General features: G+C 39.3%; 1 protein-coding gene across 35 annotated transcripts in view; it reads right to left on the bottom strand.

Annotated features, from left to right (window-relative positions):
- Abi3bp (ABI family member 3 binding protein) overlaps positions 1–17,084 on the bottom strand; it is a 208,344-nt gene that overhangs the window by 31,881 nt on the left and 159,379 nt on the right. For 34 of the 35 annotated variants that reach the window (XM_015989199.3, XM_015989185.3, XM_076549019.1 and 31 more), the window contains 7 exons: positions 14,348–14,422; positions 10,975–11,034; positions 10,372–10,419; positions 9,513–9,593; positions 7,890–7,967; positions 3,194–3,259; positions 437–499 (listed from right to left, as the gene is read on the bottom strand). In XM_015989199.3, coding sequence (XP_015844685.1) covers positions 437–499; positions 3,194–3,259; positions 7,890–7,967; positions 9,513–9,593; positions 10,372–10,419; positions 10,975–11,034; positions 14,348–14,422 — 471 coding nt within the window. The remainder of the gene's footprint in view (positions 1–436; positions 500–3,193; positions 3,260–7,889; positions 7,968–9,512; positions 9,594–10,371; positions 10,420–10,974; positions 11,035–14,347; positions 14,423–17,084) is intronic. The other variant, XM_076549010.1, reaches the window with a different exon arrangement.

Raw genomic sequence — 17,084 nt, 5'->3', positions numbered from 1 at the left:
TTAGTTAGGGTTTCTATTGCTGTAAAGAGACACCATGACCATAGCCACTCTTATAAAGGAAAATATTTCATTGTGGTGGCTAGCTCACAGTTCAGAGGTTTAATCATTATCGTCATGGTAGGAAGCAAGGCAGCATGCAGGAAGAGATGGTGCTGGAGAAGGAGCTGAGAGTTCTTACAACTTGATCCCATAGGCAACAGGAAGTGCTCGGTCTCACTGGGCATGGCTTGAGCATATATGAGACTTCAAAGCCCACCTCCACAGTGGCACACTTCCTCCAACAAGACCACACCTACTCCAACAAGGCCACACCCACTCCAACAAGGCCACACCTCCTCATGGTGCCACTCCCTTTGGGGGCCATTTTCTTCCAAACCACCACAGAGAGCATTTAATTTTGATGCAACCAAAGAGAAAAAACATCTGTGATTATCACCTGTTCCGATTCCATTTCCTTTGGGTTTGGTTTTACCAGGTCTTGTAGTTGTTTTGTTCAGAACTGCAACAGAGTAGGGATTAAACAGGTTAGGCATTTCTTTATTAAAAGTCTGCAGCCAAGGAGAACAAAACTTCTGAGAGAACTGAAAATCATTTAACTAGGCAATAAAGTAAGGACAACCCACACATGCACACAAAGATGGTCCAGAATAGAGAAACTGCATTCTCTTATGAAAGTCATACACTTTCATGGGTGAGAATGAAAATCTGCATCTGTACTGAGGTGGTCACTAAGCTCCAATACTTGTTCCTGAAAAAAGTAAGCAGCAAGGGAATTTCTAATTCTGAATCGGGGATATTTTACCCTGCTTCCTGTGTATGCCATTAGACACATTCCAAAACAGAACCGAAGGAATATCAGGATTACATTATGTCGAGTGAAGAACTGAAACCTGAAATGTATTTAATGTCAAGACCACCATGCATAAGTCATAAATTGGTGGTCTGTTGGTAGAAGTCTCTAGATACTGTTTAATGACAATAGTCCTTGTACACATCCACAGTTGAGCACTGAGCCATGATACCATGATGTAAACCTCTTTCCTGTACTCTAGAAAACCAAACACTGAATGTGCTTACATGCATAAGCTCTTGAGTCAGATTGCCTGTCTTTATATTCCCTTCAGCACCTCAGGTTCCTTAAAGATACCTCATAGTGTGACACATGGTAAGCACTCGGCCATCGTCAAACATTACTATTTATTTTACAGAAATGTTTAGTCAGTCACATATTAAGCATATTATTTGTTTGTAACACAAAGATACATGAAAATACCTTCTCTTGCATAGATTTTTCTACCTCGTTTCCTTTAGGGGTTAGAAATTATAGCCAAAATGTTGGCTCTCTATATGAAGGACTAGGAGTCAAACAGATCCCCAGCAGGCAGGCATTGAACAAAAGCTCTAGGTAGATTAATGTATATTTTCTCATAGAAATTTAAGATAGCTAACATTCTGTTCTCCCTCCCCAAGAGAAACAGTTGGTGGGAGTTTAACTACTCCCACCAAGGGACTATTGGGGAGCACTAATGTGGAAAGAAACAGTCTACTTTCCTTTCTTTGTCCAGATTATCCAACACCCTGGAATAGCACAAACCAGCCCGTTCCCAGGAAGAAGGGAACTCATTCCATTCCCACACAAGCCCCTCCTCAGATTCCAGCTCTGGGTTATTTTCCCGTCTGGGGACTCTGCCTGTGTGTCCTTGATTGCCTTTGTGCTTCTGCTTTGAACAAGATCTGGCTGAGTGATGAGACCTTGCTTTCCTGCCTTTTATTCAAGTTAGTGTGGAAAAAGAAATCATGCCTGAACCCTTAGATGACTGCACTCAACACTGTGTGTGGGTGTGTATATAAATATATATATATATATATATATATATATATATATATATATATATATATATAATAATCACATGTATTTATATAGTATATATGCATATACACACATATTTTATATATTATATAATTGGATATTACATATATAATATTCAAAGAATATAGAAACATTGTGTCCTTCCTCTTGCCTACCTGGAGATACATTCACATAGATCATACCTTTGTGAGTGACTTTCCTCATTTAGTACCTTAAGAATACTTAGAATCAGAACAGAAAAGGTCAGGAAAACACCAGAAAGGCTTTAGCTGGTACTAAAATGCTTGTGCTTTAACACAAGAACAACTGACATTGAACAATTAGTCATTCTTTAAATCCCAAAGAGGGCAGAATTATGATTCTTCGCTGATTTGGTCAGTATGAGGTATCTCTCAATACAAAACTATACTTTTTGTTGTTTATAAATAGCTTTATCCTTTGAAGTATAAAACTTCCATGAAGGAACGTGTGTCAGCAATGTCTGATGAATGAGAACTGCAGTGATGAGGAAAGGTTGGAATGTTGCAGGTCCAGAGCTTAATTAAAATTAATTTTGTACTACCATTAGCCCCCCAAGTAGTCATTCCTTGTCCACCTTGTGGGCATCCTGTAACTAACAGGTAAACCCATAGGAATGTATTAGCTAAGAAGACCTAGCTTCCACCAAACCAAAAGCTAAGAATGTTCTTATCAGGTATCATCTGAGGCTTGTAAGAGAGATTCTCCATCTTTCTGTACTCTGCCTCTCAGGTGTTTCTACCGATTTGTTTTAAAAATGTCTTCCTCATTGGAACATTGTTTGAGAAGACCAGATGGTATATTCCCAGGTCATGGTCACTCATAATTTTGGCTCCAGAATAAACCATGTCTTTTATTCTTTTGAAATGAGAAATATTTCTTTTGATGACAGGAGGTATCAAGTAAAACTATTCTTTTTGAAACCAAAAGCACTCTCTTACTAGGACAAGTCCATTTATTTTCCTGAGGCAAGAAAAAAAAAGTTGAAATTGTCATAAAAAAATTTAGGGTGTGTGAGACTTATGAATAAAGCTCATTAAAATATTTTTATATTTGTTAAGTTCCACAGAAGTCTCTGATTCTAAACATCCATAAAACCTTTAAGTCTTAACACTTCAATGAATTAGCTATTCAATTATCCACCAGGATCAGAATTTTTATGTTCCCTTGATTTCAACTTATGGGTACATTGCCCTGGACCCCTCCTCTCCCAACCCTCCCATCTTTGGCTATTCTGGCCATTTTGGCACTTCTCTATAGCTTCCCCAGCTGTGTAGGTCATTAGAGAAAGCAAAGCTCCCTTACCAGGCCTGGCATGTGGTCTGTCAAGTATTCTGGGCCTCACAGGAGTCGTGTGCAATCTGTGTGGTGCTGAAATAGAAGACATACTTTATACTCAATAACTAGTCTCCAAAGACCAGCCACTTGACCTTTGTTACCCTAGGGACCAATAACCCACACACTTCACATAGAGGTCGAAAGAACGTTCTGAAATCGCCAAGTTATTCATTACCTACTTCATGCAAAACGGACATAAAAACAAGTGAAACTACTTGTGGCTGAAAAGCAAAGGTACACACAGGATGAGGTAGGTCATTTGAAATATTAAGAATCAATTAGTCCATGCTTGCCAAAAGTATTAATTTTATCAGATGGTTACTTAACATGATAAATCTATAACCTAGCCATTCATCTACCCAGCCATCCACCTACATAGTCGACCATCTATCCATCCTTCCATCTACCCAGCCAGCCATCTACCCAGCTAGCCATCTACCCAGCCAGCCATCTACCCAGCTAGCCATCTACCCAGCCATCCACCTATATAGTCAGCTATCTATCTATCCTTCCATCTACACAGCCAGCTGTCTACCCAGCTAGCCATCTACCCAGCCAGCCATCTACTCAGCCAGCCATCTACCCAGCTAGCCATCTACCCAGCCATTCACCTACATAGTCAGCCATCTATCCATCCTTCCATCTAACCAGCCAGCAGCTAGCCATCTATCCACAGCCAGCCATCTACCCAGCCACCCATCCTTCTCAATAAGAAACTACTGTATGTTGGAACATTATTTTTCCAAAGAAAACAATCTTAAGGGTTAAAGAAAGAAAAAGGAAAAAATTAGATCACTAAGAAAAATAATAGTAACATGTGGTCTCTATCAAATTGTCTTTGCTTATGAACTCTGAAATTAATAAATCTTCACTGTCTATGATTGCTATACAGAGGAGTGAAAGAAAATGGTGCCGGATGCCCAATGTGTCAAAGAAAACTAAGCAAGGAACGCTAAACCCAGCATGCTACCTCTTGTTATATGGTGCCTGCCCATGGAGGAGGAGTAATGAAGCTTTGCTGAGCCGATATGTGAGCGAGCATTGTGGACAAATTTAGGAAACAATACAGAACTATTTTTGCTTCCTAAGGTATTGAAGTATGTGCTCCTCCTGGAATCTACCAACTGCTGCTCTTTGTACACTGCATAGCGCACATGGATTCCTGCCACCAAGCCTCTTGGTGATGCTTTACCTACAGCCAGATTTTCTTTTCTTGTAAACTATACAAAAGTTACATCATTTAATAGTTTTGCTCACATCTTGAGTGGATATTTATTAACCATAAATCAGCAATGTCTTGCTTGGCAGATTTAAAAAAAATAACACCTGTGAAATAGCTTACAGTGTAGCTCTCACTTAGACGCTTCCAATGTGAAGGCTTTGATGAGCAGGGTTTTGCCATACAGCAGTCCAACAACAGAGGCAGACTGACATCCTCCGGGGGCCTGCCTGGGGCCATCCCAAGGGTACTAACCATAGTGAACAGAAGAGCTGCTGTTATAAAGCATTAATGACCACAGAGCCAAAAAAGTCTCATGATGATTTGCAAATGGTTCCTTTTGATTCTCTTTGAGAATGGTATAAGTGCCAGTCATTTTAGCCCATTTCGGCTTGTCATGTAGATCCCTCCGAACATTTGATCGCTTCTGCTGATGAGAAGTGTTGGGATCATGGTTCATATTTTCCTCACTGTAGAAAACACAGGGATTTTCCAACTTTGCATGGGAAGGAGATGAGAGCAGGACTCAGAAATACCCGGCAGTAGTGTCAGCTTTAACACTGGGGCACAGGAGCTTCTGTTCGCGTTCTCTTAGGAAGAACTTCAAGAGCTGGAGTAGAACTTCACTTTAGGCTGTGAGGCACTCACACAGCTCTCATCCAACAGCATGTGGCCTTGAGAAACCTGGGCTAGCTTTACACCCCAAAGAGAAAGACACAGGAGCTTTGTGACTATGTGACCATGTAAACATCACTGCCACATGTTTTGTTTTGTTTTTGGGTGGCCAATAATACAAAACTGTGAAGATACTTCATATTTATTTAAAAAAGGACTTTCTAAAATATTAAAAATAAAAAATATATATAAAAAAAACCAACAACCGAAATAAATACACAGTGATTATCGAAGCACTGTGCCCTGCTCAGGTCCAGATGGAGAAGCAATCATGAGTTGAAAGTCAAACAAGCAGGGACTCCCTGAAGTGCCTTTGGGTGAGTACATTGCTACTATGTCCTGACAGTAAAAAACTGGGCACTTGGAGATGATTCAGTGGGGAAAATGCTTGCTGCCAAGCCCAACAAGCTCAGAGTCATCTCCAGAATCCGTCTGGTGGAAGGAGACGACCAACTCCATTAAGGTGTCCCCTCTGACTGCCATACACATGCCACGGCATGGCCACAAATGCCTTCTCATTGTGTCCGTGTTCGTACAAAATAAATACTTGGAGAAGAAAAAGTAGATGGCAGAGAGACATGAGTGTAGGTGACAGCGCTTTGCGTGGGAATTGTCTCAGGAGACGCGGGGGCACTGCTGCCACAGAGAAACTAGGTGGGAGAATCTAGTAGTGGGGTTCTATTGTGGTCCTAAGGGTACCACTGCTGAGGGCTTGAGATCCCACAGTCTCGTGCATCAATGGTACACATACGGTTAGAGCACAGCATCAGGAGGAATTGTTTCATCTCTGCCTCTCGTCCCTCAGTTGTTATGTGCTATATGACGACTGGCATTAAACAGACCCAGTGTCCCAGATGGACCTGAAGTAGCTCAGATCTCAGGACAGCTTATGAGGAGGGCCTTGTAACACCCAGCTTGTCTTCATCCAAGCTGCCCCCCTCTGCTCCTAATCAGGGTTATTGGAAGGCACCAGTTTGTGGGTGTTCCTCCTCTTTTGAAGATGGTTCCTTCCTAGTTATTATTTGATATCTCATGCAACTGCATCCCTGCTGAGCCTAAACAAAAGGTTTGGGACAAAACCAGGAAAACATAAATCCTAGGAGAGCAGAGCAGAGCCTCAAACTAAGAATTCTCTGGACACAAGAAAAAAAATTACAGTACATTATACAATTGTACTAAGACAATTCAGATCATGATATAAGATCCTTCGTGAAACTCAGTATAACCATAAAATTCCTGTCTAGTAAATTGTTTCAGAAGGAATTAAAAAAATCTTTAACCCAATGTTGGCATTCCCATACAAAAGTAAAGAAAGCTCAAACCTATCAGATCTATCGTTTTTTGACCCTCAATCTGGAATCCATGAAGCCTCCAAAAGTTGCAATTTTTTTTTTCTCACTTGGAAAAACAAAAGCAGAGCTGAAAGAGCATCTTTATCTCTCCTCCTTATTATAAATATTTATCAGTTTCATTGAAGAGCTGCACTGTTTGAGCATTAGGATGATGCTGTCATTGAAGACAGCAAAGTGATTTGCAAAAAGAGAGAAAATAAGACACCAAAGCCAGGGAGGGGTGTGGCCGCACACAGCTGACCGAGTGTATGAATGGATGAAGCTGGCGGAGGGGGCGTGAGAATGCTGCTCTGGCGCTTCTTATTTCTCGGCATATCTCCACACAAATAAGAAGCTAATCAATACAAATTTTATAATTGAATTGGAAATTTTAAAATCAAAAAGTTCCAAATGAACAAGGTCTAGAGTTAGAGGCTCTAAGTGTGGTACCACACTCACCCTGCTCATGTCTGCTCAGACTCTCACTCCGATGACAAAGGACCTGCCTTAAAATTACATTTGTTTTGATGCTATCATTTTTCTTGCTGTTACTTATTACCCTTATGCCCTTTCTTCCTTTGTATTTTGCTTTTTAAATTTTTTCCCAGGCTGGCCTTGAACTCCCCATCCTCTGTCCTTACTCCCAAAGGCTCGGATTTCGAGCATGGGTCGTCACACTAGGCTCTTGCTGATTTCAGACTTCATCCATCAGTGTTCTCCCTCAAGTTAGTATTGATAATGGACAGAACAGTTATCTGTCTTCTGGTTCCTTTAAAGTTTGCTTTTGTTTTGTTTTATTTGATTTGGCTTTCTACCATTTAATACAAATGAGCAAAAAGGATCATCCAAACAGCAGCAACAATAACTCTACAACATCAGAAAACCAGCAAATGCTTAGAGCCCAAGTGGGTGAGAAGCTGTAACAGAAGCGACTATGAAAATTAAGCCTGCAGGTGAGTTCCTTTTTCCAGAGACAGGGCATTATAGGGAACATGTTCCTAAATGTCTAACCCCTCTCAATACTTAAATGACTTTTCTCATTAATAGCTTTTCTCAGCTCCTAAGATCAATGGGTTTTATTCCAGTTTGGGAGATGAGAGAAGGGGAAGACAGGAGAGGGGAGAGGAAGGGACAAGAAGGAAGATGGAGATGGTCTTCCTTATTTATCAGAGATGAAAGTCAGGCTTGTGAAGGTTCAGCAAGGGGAAAAAACCTAGGGGCTTTTAAGGGTAGTTATCAGCATCCTGCAGCCAACGAGACATTCGAAGCCCAGACCAAAGAAGTCACGTGTACAAGTGGTACTCAGTTTGCCTGAGGTCCTTCCTCTTTAATGTGAAGACAGCCAAGTCGTTCACTGTGGTGAGCGAATGCCGTCTGAAAGCAAAATTCAAGGAAAATAAGGAAAAATTTCTCTCCAAGGGTGGAGAAAGAGCATTACCCTGAGTTGTCTTTGCCCATTCAGTTGTTTGTGGAATCTTAGTTGTGAAGAGCTCCTGGGTGGACCGGTCTGTTTCTTCTAGGGAAAAACATAGTAGGATGTCTCGTTTTTTAAGGTTTTTAAAAACCATCACCATGAACATAACAAAGAGCAAAGTAAAAAAATAAATAACACAAGCTATTCTCTACCCTTTTTGTAGTAACAAAGCTAATACATATGTTAATGACTTGCTATTTTGGTTGTCCTATTACTTTAATGATTATCATTGAATTGACAAGGCAGCTTTGGGGCAGGGTTAATTTGCTTTGATTTTGGGTTTTACTACACTAGGGATTGAACCCAGGGCATCATGAACGCTAGGCAAGTGTACTACCATGGAGCTAAAAGCCCAAGATAGCTGTTTGATGAGGTTGCTATCCTTGGGTGTCGCCAAAGTTTGAAAATACCTTAAATGCCTATGTGTTTGTCTTTTTTATCTCTTCCCTGCTTCACAAACTCCACAGGTTATATGTAGAAAAAAATTAGATCACATGAAAAGATGCTGATTTCAATCATAGAAGAAATATTGTTTTATTTTCTATGTGTCAAAATGAAAATTATGTTTACTGACATTCAGACATATTTGTCTTGGCAAAATAAGTGTTGCCCTCATATTATCCTGAACATATTACATCATAATGGCAAAGAATATTGTTTACTCCGCCACTTTAAATATCAAGGAAATAGCTGATGGCAGTAATATTGCCCTCTTTTTCCTCTGCCCCAGTTTATTCTCTTGATTCAATTTTTGGGAAAGAGATTTGTGATAGCTCGCAAATGATGGCTCTTTCGTCAATAAACCAAAAAACATTTTTTTAAAAATAAGGGAAGTGGAAATTAGGTGATTAGTATATCCAGTGGTAACTTGTGTAAAGTACTTTAAACTTGACCATTTCATAACTTTGCAGTCATAGGCTACCAATATATAATCACTAGGGTATATTTGCTCATTCCATTTAAATTTTTTTCTTTCAGATGGACTTTATGTAAAAATATAGTCAGCTACTTCAACACACACACACACACACACACACACACACGATAGATTTACTTAAAGGGGATAAAGAGAGGAAAATAAAACTACTGAATAAAAGGACTCTTTGGTGTGCAGGAAGGAGAGGACCAACATGAGCTGAAGAACTTTTTTATCATTTTCTGTCATTACTCAACAAATGTGTTTCCACAACTGTGGCCATATTTACATTGAAATCCTCAAAGAGAGCTCCTGATCATACCAACCGCTGTCTTGTCTCATCCATCGTCTTTCTGCAGGCAGCCTATATGCTCTGCGGGTAGCCTATTGTATCTTAAATCCTCTCTAGATCACTTGTCGTATAAGCAGATGGAAATCGCTGCTGTGTGGTGTGATACCATTTGAGGGACAATGGCAAGGAAAACATCTGATCACTTCCATTACACTTTTTCAAAAGGTAGTTTTGATTCAGGAGAGCTGACTGCCAAGCTGCATGTAGCCATTCTTATTTATATGGAAAGCCATGCAATGTAGAAGTTGAATAAAGCATGTTACTTTAAGGGCAGTCCTTAAAGGCTAAGTCCCTGGTGGAGTAAAATAACACAAGTTACCCAGGGCGGTTTGTAGTTCTTCTTGACTAGGTCGTGGTGAAATCACAGGTATGAAAGGAATGTTCCGTGTCTCTAAAGGTGCTGCAAAAGAAAAGTACTAAGTTGGTAAACTTTTAAGTCAAAGCCAGCAATAAACCAGAATGGTATGGCAAGAGACACCTTCATTTGAAATATAAAAAGGAAAACATCTCATGAGTGGTGAAGAAGAAAGTTAATGTATATAGGACTCTCAGGAGAAAGACAATGGAATGTTAGCATAATAGTTAATTGTTTTCTACCAGGAGGCACAATAAATGACATTCTGTGTTTGGCCCACTGCATAGGAGACCTGGCCAAGATGGAGTGTGGTTATGACACCTTCCTGATCTTTGGGTTGTAGCTCTGTCTCTCTACCCTCCACCCCAAAGCAGAGAGATAACAGAATTGTTGGGATGAATGTTTTGAATCTGCTCTGGCTTAGTTGGACAAGCAAATCAACAAGCAGCTTTCTTATTTTGACCAAATTATTAGCTTCTTGCATCATCTTTCAAGCTCTGACATATGGTACTGTGTTGTCGCATCTCAGCTGAGAACCATTAAACTAACAGGAACATCAACCAGACAGGGAACAGGGAAAGTGGAATCATGGAGATAAATGAGGTAGATAAGGGCAAGCTCCATAATGAGCCTTTCTGGGCTGTCTCCAGAGCAAAACCTTTCAACACCGAAACCTTGCTTTTCTTTATTGGAAACAGTGGTCACAGTGAGAAAGCCATCGTGAAACGAACTTGGAAAGGGTGAGTGATCATTCAAGAAAGGCCTGCGATCTTGATGGGAACGAAGCAAGCAAGCTGGTTGGTTAATGTGAAAAAAGCATTACCTATTGTTGTCTTCAGTGGCTCAGCTCTAAAGGTGACAGGAGGCAGAACTGTGCCAAGAGCAAACCAAAGATACATTTATGAAAATTACTACAATAAAGCCAAATTATTTCTCTTCTAGATACAGTTATTTTAAAACTTGGATATCCTCTAAGAACCATAATAAATATGAGAAAGCTCTACTGGATTCTATTCAAGGAACTTAGTTAACTAAATCTTTATTTCATTCACCAACCATCATTTGGAGGAAAACATGAATGAGCAGGCAACTATTTGTTTTTTGCTTAAAAGCCATAAACCCATAAAAGACTATAAAAATTATCTCAGCTAATAATTAAGTTGTGTAATTTCAGCATGATCTCTTCTTCAGTGAAAACATTTCCAAAGCAAATAAAACTATTATGTAAGTTTTCCTCTATTTAACTAGGAAAAACCTTTAAACAGGATTATATGATCGAACTCCTTCCAAGAAAACATATATTTCATAACCATACTTTTCTTTATCATGGCATATATATATGTGTATATATATGTATATATATATATCATCAGGATTTTGGAAATATAAATATACTTTATAAGTAGTAAAATAAAGGTTTTTTTACCAGTTTCAGTGTGAGAGACCTCAGGGTCTGTTTTATGGGAAAGTTGTTCATCCTTTGGAACTGAAAGAAAAAAATTATAAAACACTGGATAGTATTGGAATGAACATAATCTTATGTAAAAATCTGCAAAACATGAAGGATGCAAAGGCTAAAGAGGCAAGCTTTAGAAGGAATGACCATGTTTTCAAAATGGAAACTATGACTTTCTGGAGGAAGGGCTGGTCACGGTGGACAGATATAAAGTTGGTCATAGTTCAAGTTGAAGCATCCTTAAAAAATAAGAAAAAGAAAGAAAGAAAAGCAGAAGAAGCCGGGCGGTGGTGGCGCACGCCTTTAATCCCAGCACTCGGGAGGCAGAGCCAGGTGGATCTCTGTGAGTTCGAGGCCAGCCTGGTCTACCAAGTGAGTTCCAGGAAAGGCGCAAAGATACACAGAGAAACCCTGTCTCGAAAAACCAAAAAAAAAAAAAAAAAAAAAAAAGAAAAGCAGAAGAAAAAAATGGATAACCCAGACACAGGGAGGTAGGTTCCCCTTAGGTTGTTTTTAACTTTCAAAAAAGAAAGTTTTTGAGCAGAAGTGGTAGCTGCCATTTGATGCTCCCTAAAATTCAGATAGTAATAGATAAATACATTCTGTTAGGTAAATGAATAAATGGTACACAGACTCACTACAGCAAAAGACAAAAATCTCTAGTACCTATGAAAGGGACAACATTTCATTGCAAGTGACACTCAGACATTGTTGTAGAAAGCAAAAGCCAATGGAACTGATGGCTAGCCATTAGACGAGCTGCATGTGGCATTCATGACAGTGGTCAATTGCTAGACACACACACTACTGCTAACTTTTGCCTTCCCTAGCGGCATGGCTTCTTGTGTACTGGATATTATGCACACCTGATGCATGAGAATATCGATCAGTTCAGCTAAACAGTAGACCAGCTCTCATCAGTCTGTGACACTCAGTAGAGTGTGAATGCTTGTGTTCTGCTCACAAAATGGAGCATATTGGCCACTGACTGTCTTACTGGGGGAAATACCAGAATGATGTCCTCCTATTGTTCATCTCAGATCTCTAATTCAAAACTTTACCCAAGGGCAGGGTACTTCTTGAACTCAGTTCCCTATAAGGAGGCCCTGCCTAGGCCTACTCTCTTAAAGCAAAGCATCTTCCCACACTGAGGATTTACAAAACATCAATGTCTCTGTGGAAGGCAATGTGATTTGTCTTGTACCTTATTGGAAGCTTTAAAAATTAGGATTCAGGCAGGATGATGATGAAGACACCTTCACACCTTGAGATATCTAAGCACAATTTATACTAGGTTGTCTAGAACTGGCATCCTTTGTTTTGACTCAGGAGAAAGGGATAGTTCAGCTAACAGGCCACATCTGTTCTTCATCTAGGCTAGTACTGACTCTATTACAGTTGAGTTGTGGAATTTGGTACACTGAAAAATTAAAAAAGACTTTACTTAAACTAGGCATGGTAGCACTCAGCACCTGGAGGCAGAGGTAAGAAGACCTTTATGAGTTCCAGGCCAGCCTGATCAGAACTTTAATAAGTTTAAAGGAAAAAAATCCAGGGCAACTTGAAAGTCTAATGCTTTTATTTATTTATATACTATAGGAAAGAATCAGTAGTTCATAAAGTTGAAGAAAATCCATCACAATATAAAACTTTTCCCCTTCTCCACTTGGTGTTTTGGGGGAATACATTTCCAACTTTAAATCAAACTCAACATTTATTTGGAGGCTGAAGGGATGCGGTGCTTTGATTGAGCTCTGCAAAGGCCATGAAGATGCTAAGACTGCAATAAATACCTATTAATTACAGTACTAGGCCAGACACAGGAGAGCTGGGATTAAAGAAGGAAGGAAAGATGTGCTGCTAACAAACCCACCATACTGTAAACACATTAGCCGCTGCTGCCTCAGCTCACTAAAGCCTTTCAAAGAAGCTGATGTGGATTCCAGCTGCTTAGGTTGGCACTTTCCTTTTCCGAGTGAAGCAGTGATTTAATAAACTGGAGAGCAAACTTGCTAATGCAGGTGAAATCAGTGGGATGGAAAACAGCTGAACGGCTCCCAGGAAAGGCCTATCAATCATGTTCCTACCTGATCCACTGCAAGTCTGACCAAGTCAAAATCTCCCTCTTTGTGCCTTTCATCACTACATTAAATCAAATCAGATTAGAATCCCTAAAACCTGTCCTGCATGCTGAGGGCATCTCATCAACATAAATGATGACATAAAAGTTGTTTGAGATGGCAGCTTTGATTTCCTTGTGTTTCTATTAGTATATATTAACCAATTTATCTTTAATATCAGCTGTCTAGTCAATTATGTTAACCATCTTTTTAGACAAATTAGATCTCCCTAAGGAAAATTTAACTCCCAAAAGGCACTTCTGAGTAGGTAATGTCAAGTGGGGACGAATGTAAAATGCATGCGCATGAATACTTCACTAGAATTCAGTGAGAAAACCCAAACACTACTGTCCAAGAAAGCTGATAGAGTATGGCTTGTCAGGGGGTTTACCCTGCCCACAGGCTGCAACCAGATCACCCCTCTTAGAAATGTAAAACGTGCAGACATTGTGGGCTTTTCACCTCAAGACTCCCTATTTCTGTGTTCTAGCATCATGGCTTCACATCTAGCATGAGAGGGGCCGGGACTCCCAACCCTTTGGAGGACACTACCTAGGCTTCCCTGTCCTACTGGGCTACACACATCCATCTCTTTTAAGGAATGTTAGCACCTGTTATTTACGCCTATCCTAGGTTGTTTTGGTGCATTTTGACCCAGGGTTCCATGTCGTCCTGGCTGGTCTCAACTTGCCAAGTAGTTGAGGCTGACTTTGAAATCCTGATCCATTGGCTCCAGCTCCCAAGCACTGCGACTGTATCATATCCAATCAAAAGTATGTAACTTTCTTTTCAGTACTGGGGACTGAACCTAAGGCCATGGGCATGTCAGCCAAATGCTCTACTACTGAGATATCCTGAACCATTCTGTCCTTTATTTTCATCATTAGTTCATATTTCTCTTTCCATGAGTTCCTTCCCCTCCCCCTATAAAATTATTCAAATGTTCCAGCCACTCTGACAAAACCCACCAACAGCAAAACAAACAACAAACTTTGGTTCTAGGAAAAACATTCTGTTCTTGGCATAATTCTCTACCTTTTTATTGTAATAATAGTTTTACTGCATGTGCAACTAGAATTCCTGAGACACCTATAAAAATAAAAACCACCAGACTGCACGACAGAATTATACAATTGAATTAGTCTCACGTGCCCCAGCTGGTACAGTGCCTCTGTGTGGGACAGCAGGGTGCATTTAGCTTAAACACAAACGAAGATATTTACCAGATGTAGTGTCTGCCCCTTCAGGACGTGGTGGCGTTTTTGGTTTTGAAGTAGTACGCTGGGACCCCTTAGGAACTGAAAGACAGAACTCAGATCATGAGTCATTAGGGTTCCTTGTTTCTTAGTTATGCTAACACATCAGTCCTGATGGGGAATAAGCTTCAACTGTGATACAAAAAACAAACAACCCAAGGTAGTAGCAATACAGAGCCAGACAGAAAAGTGAATATAAGCTTTAGAAATAGATGCGGTAGCAATCCAATGAAAATCCCTTGATTTTGAAAAATGAAATCTGAGAAATCACCACATTTGGCAAATCCTCAGGATAAAGAGGCTTTTGTCTTTTTTTTTTTTTTTTTTAATCTTCACGTCCCAGGACACAGGAATTAAGTTAATATAGGGCTTCTTTTTTCTTTCTAGGTACGCTTGCTTGGATGGGGTCACACTAAGTTATAGGGCTGAGAGTTGCAACGGACTCCAAGGGCCAGACATGATTACTATGCCCAGACCACAGGCTTTCGAAACCCTAGTTCTTTGGGTCAGACTTTGCTTTGCTCCTTATCATTAGTTGGAAATAAAACACCTGTCCTACAGGCTGAGCGTGAGAACCACATGTGAAATGTCAAAATGAAGGGACAGCTGTGCTTTAACTTCCCCAGGCCCTTTATCAATTTGGCACTGAAGAAATTAACTATAGCTGTTTTTCACTTTACCTTACTTCTACGAAACTAATAATGCCCATAATTTTGATGGTTGCAAGATCTCTAAGTATGAAATTAATTTAGGGTCATTATTGCCTATGAACACAGAACTTTATTTGCTTTACTGGCTCATAAAATAGTGATGATTTGTTCTAAATTTTAAGTACTGTTTTATCTTGAAGCACCAAATACAAATATGAAATCTGTAGTTTAATTTGTGGATATATTATAGAATAGTTAGAATGATAACCTGCCTATTACAAAATTTAATGCTGAAAAGAGAGGTGGGTAAACAATATTGTGCTGTGCATTGAGATGCACAGTAGTGTTAGTTAACATATGGTCAACTGATTAGGCAGTATTCACTCATGCAGGTGGCCTCTGATATTCAAAGGCAACAAATGAGAAATGGAGATCTGAAATATTTATTTTTCATACATTTTATGGGGCTGGCAAGATGAATTGGTGAGTAAAGGATCTTGCACCAAACCTTATGACCTGAGTTTGATATTCAAAACTGACATGGTTGAAATAGACAAGTTCCTAACATTTGCCTCTGACTTTCATACTTGTGGAGTGGCGTGCGTGCGTGCGTGCGTGCGTGCGCGTACGTGTGTGTGTACACACACACACACACACACACACACACACACACACAGTGTAAATAAATATAAATGTAAAACAACAATATTTTATGGTACTTATGTGCGCATGCACACATCCTTGAAAGCTTATAAAAACCTAATGAATTATTTGGATCTGTTTTCTCTTTTTTAAGAATCATATTCTCATGTTGAAAGGGAGAGATTTAACTTCTATCACTTAAAAACATCATTATAACGCATTTTGATTTTCATTATTAGTTTTCCCTTATGTTAAATACCACTGCAAAGGTCAGAAGCATTTTGGTTGCAGCTGCTGTCACTGAAAAGGTTGATGGACTAGAAGCTGCCTCAGTTGCAACAAAACCAAGAGCCTCTTTCAAGATAGTTCAGGAACCCCTCCGACACCCTAGAGTGAGCATGGAGTGAATGGGGTTAGTCGTAATCATTCTGAGTTTATAGATCTTGTGTTGGTTAAAGAGCTAATTTAAAATTAAACAAATTTACATTTTATGGTTTAATAATAGAAAATCATAGCAGGATCCTAATTTACTGTACTGAAATATATTAAGCACAAAATATTCCTCAAAAAGATAAAATCATGATTAGGTTTTCCTCGTAGTTTATGTGCCCCCTCACTTAACTTTGTAAATAGGAATTTATAGTCCGGAAGTCCGAATGCCTAGTGTTTCTTACCTTATCATTTTCTTGTTTTTAAAATTTTTGTTTATCTTTATCTATTACTCTTGTCCTATGCTGTATGTACAATAAAATTCTGAGAGCTGTTTGCCATGTCATTTTAACAACTATTCAATTTTATAACTTTTTACACCACCAAATTTAACATACCCAAATTATTTAATAAGAGTTACTTAAAATTTTTGACATATTTAGCCCTGTTGTATTCACTAATTATCATTTTTTAATTAATCATTAAGCACTTTACCAGGACTCCACATATCTCAATATTCTAAGTATTCATTGTGATATAAAATTTTTAATTCTTTGGAGGAATGTTGCATTTGTACCTTCATATATTTACATCTCAAAAATATTGTCACAGTAAAATTTGGTAATTAATATGAACAGATTTAGAAATACACAAAGCAGGGCAGATTTTTAATCATTAGTGAGATATAAAATAGAGAGTAGCCTGGCGGTGGTGGCACACGCCTTTAATCCCAGCACTCGGGAGGCAGAGCCAGGCGGATCTCTGTGAGTTCGAGGCCAGCCTGGGCTACCAAGTGAATTCCAGGAAAGGCGCAAAGCTACACAGAGAAACCCTGTCTCGAAAAACCAATATGTATATATATATATATATATATATATATATATATATATATATATATAGAGAGAGAGAGAGAGAGAGAAGTCTTTGAATCAGTTTTCCTAAAAAAGAATAATAAACAGATCAACTTATAGAGGTCATACCTA

Source organism: Peromyscus maniculatus, chromosome 12 (assembly GCF_049852395.1).
Source record: "Peromyscus maniculatus bairdii isolate BWxNUB_F1_BW_parent chromosome 12, HU_Pman_BW_mat_3.1, whole genome shotgun sequence".
In the NCBI taxonomy this organism is placed as follows: domain Eukaryota; kingdom Metazoa; phylum Chordata; class Mammalia; order Rodentia; family Cricetidae; genus Peromyscus; species Peromyscus maniculatus.
This window is presented reverse-complemented; position numbering and strand designations above follow the sequence as displayed.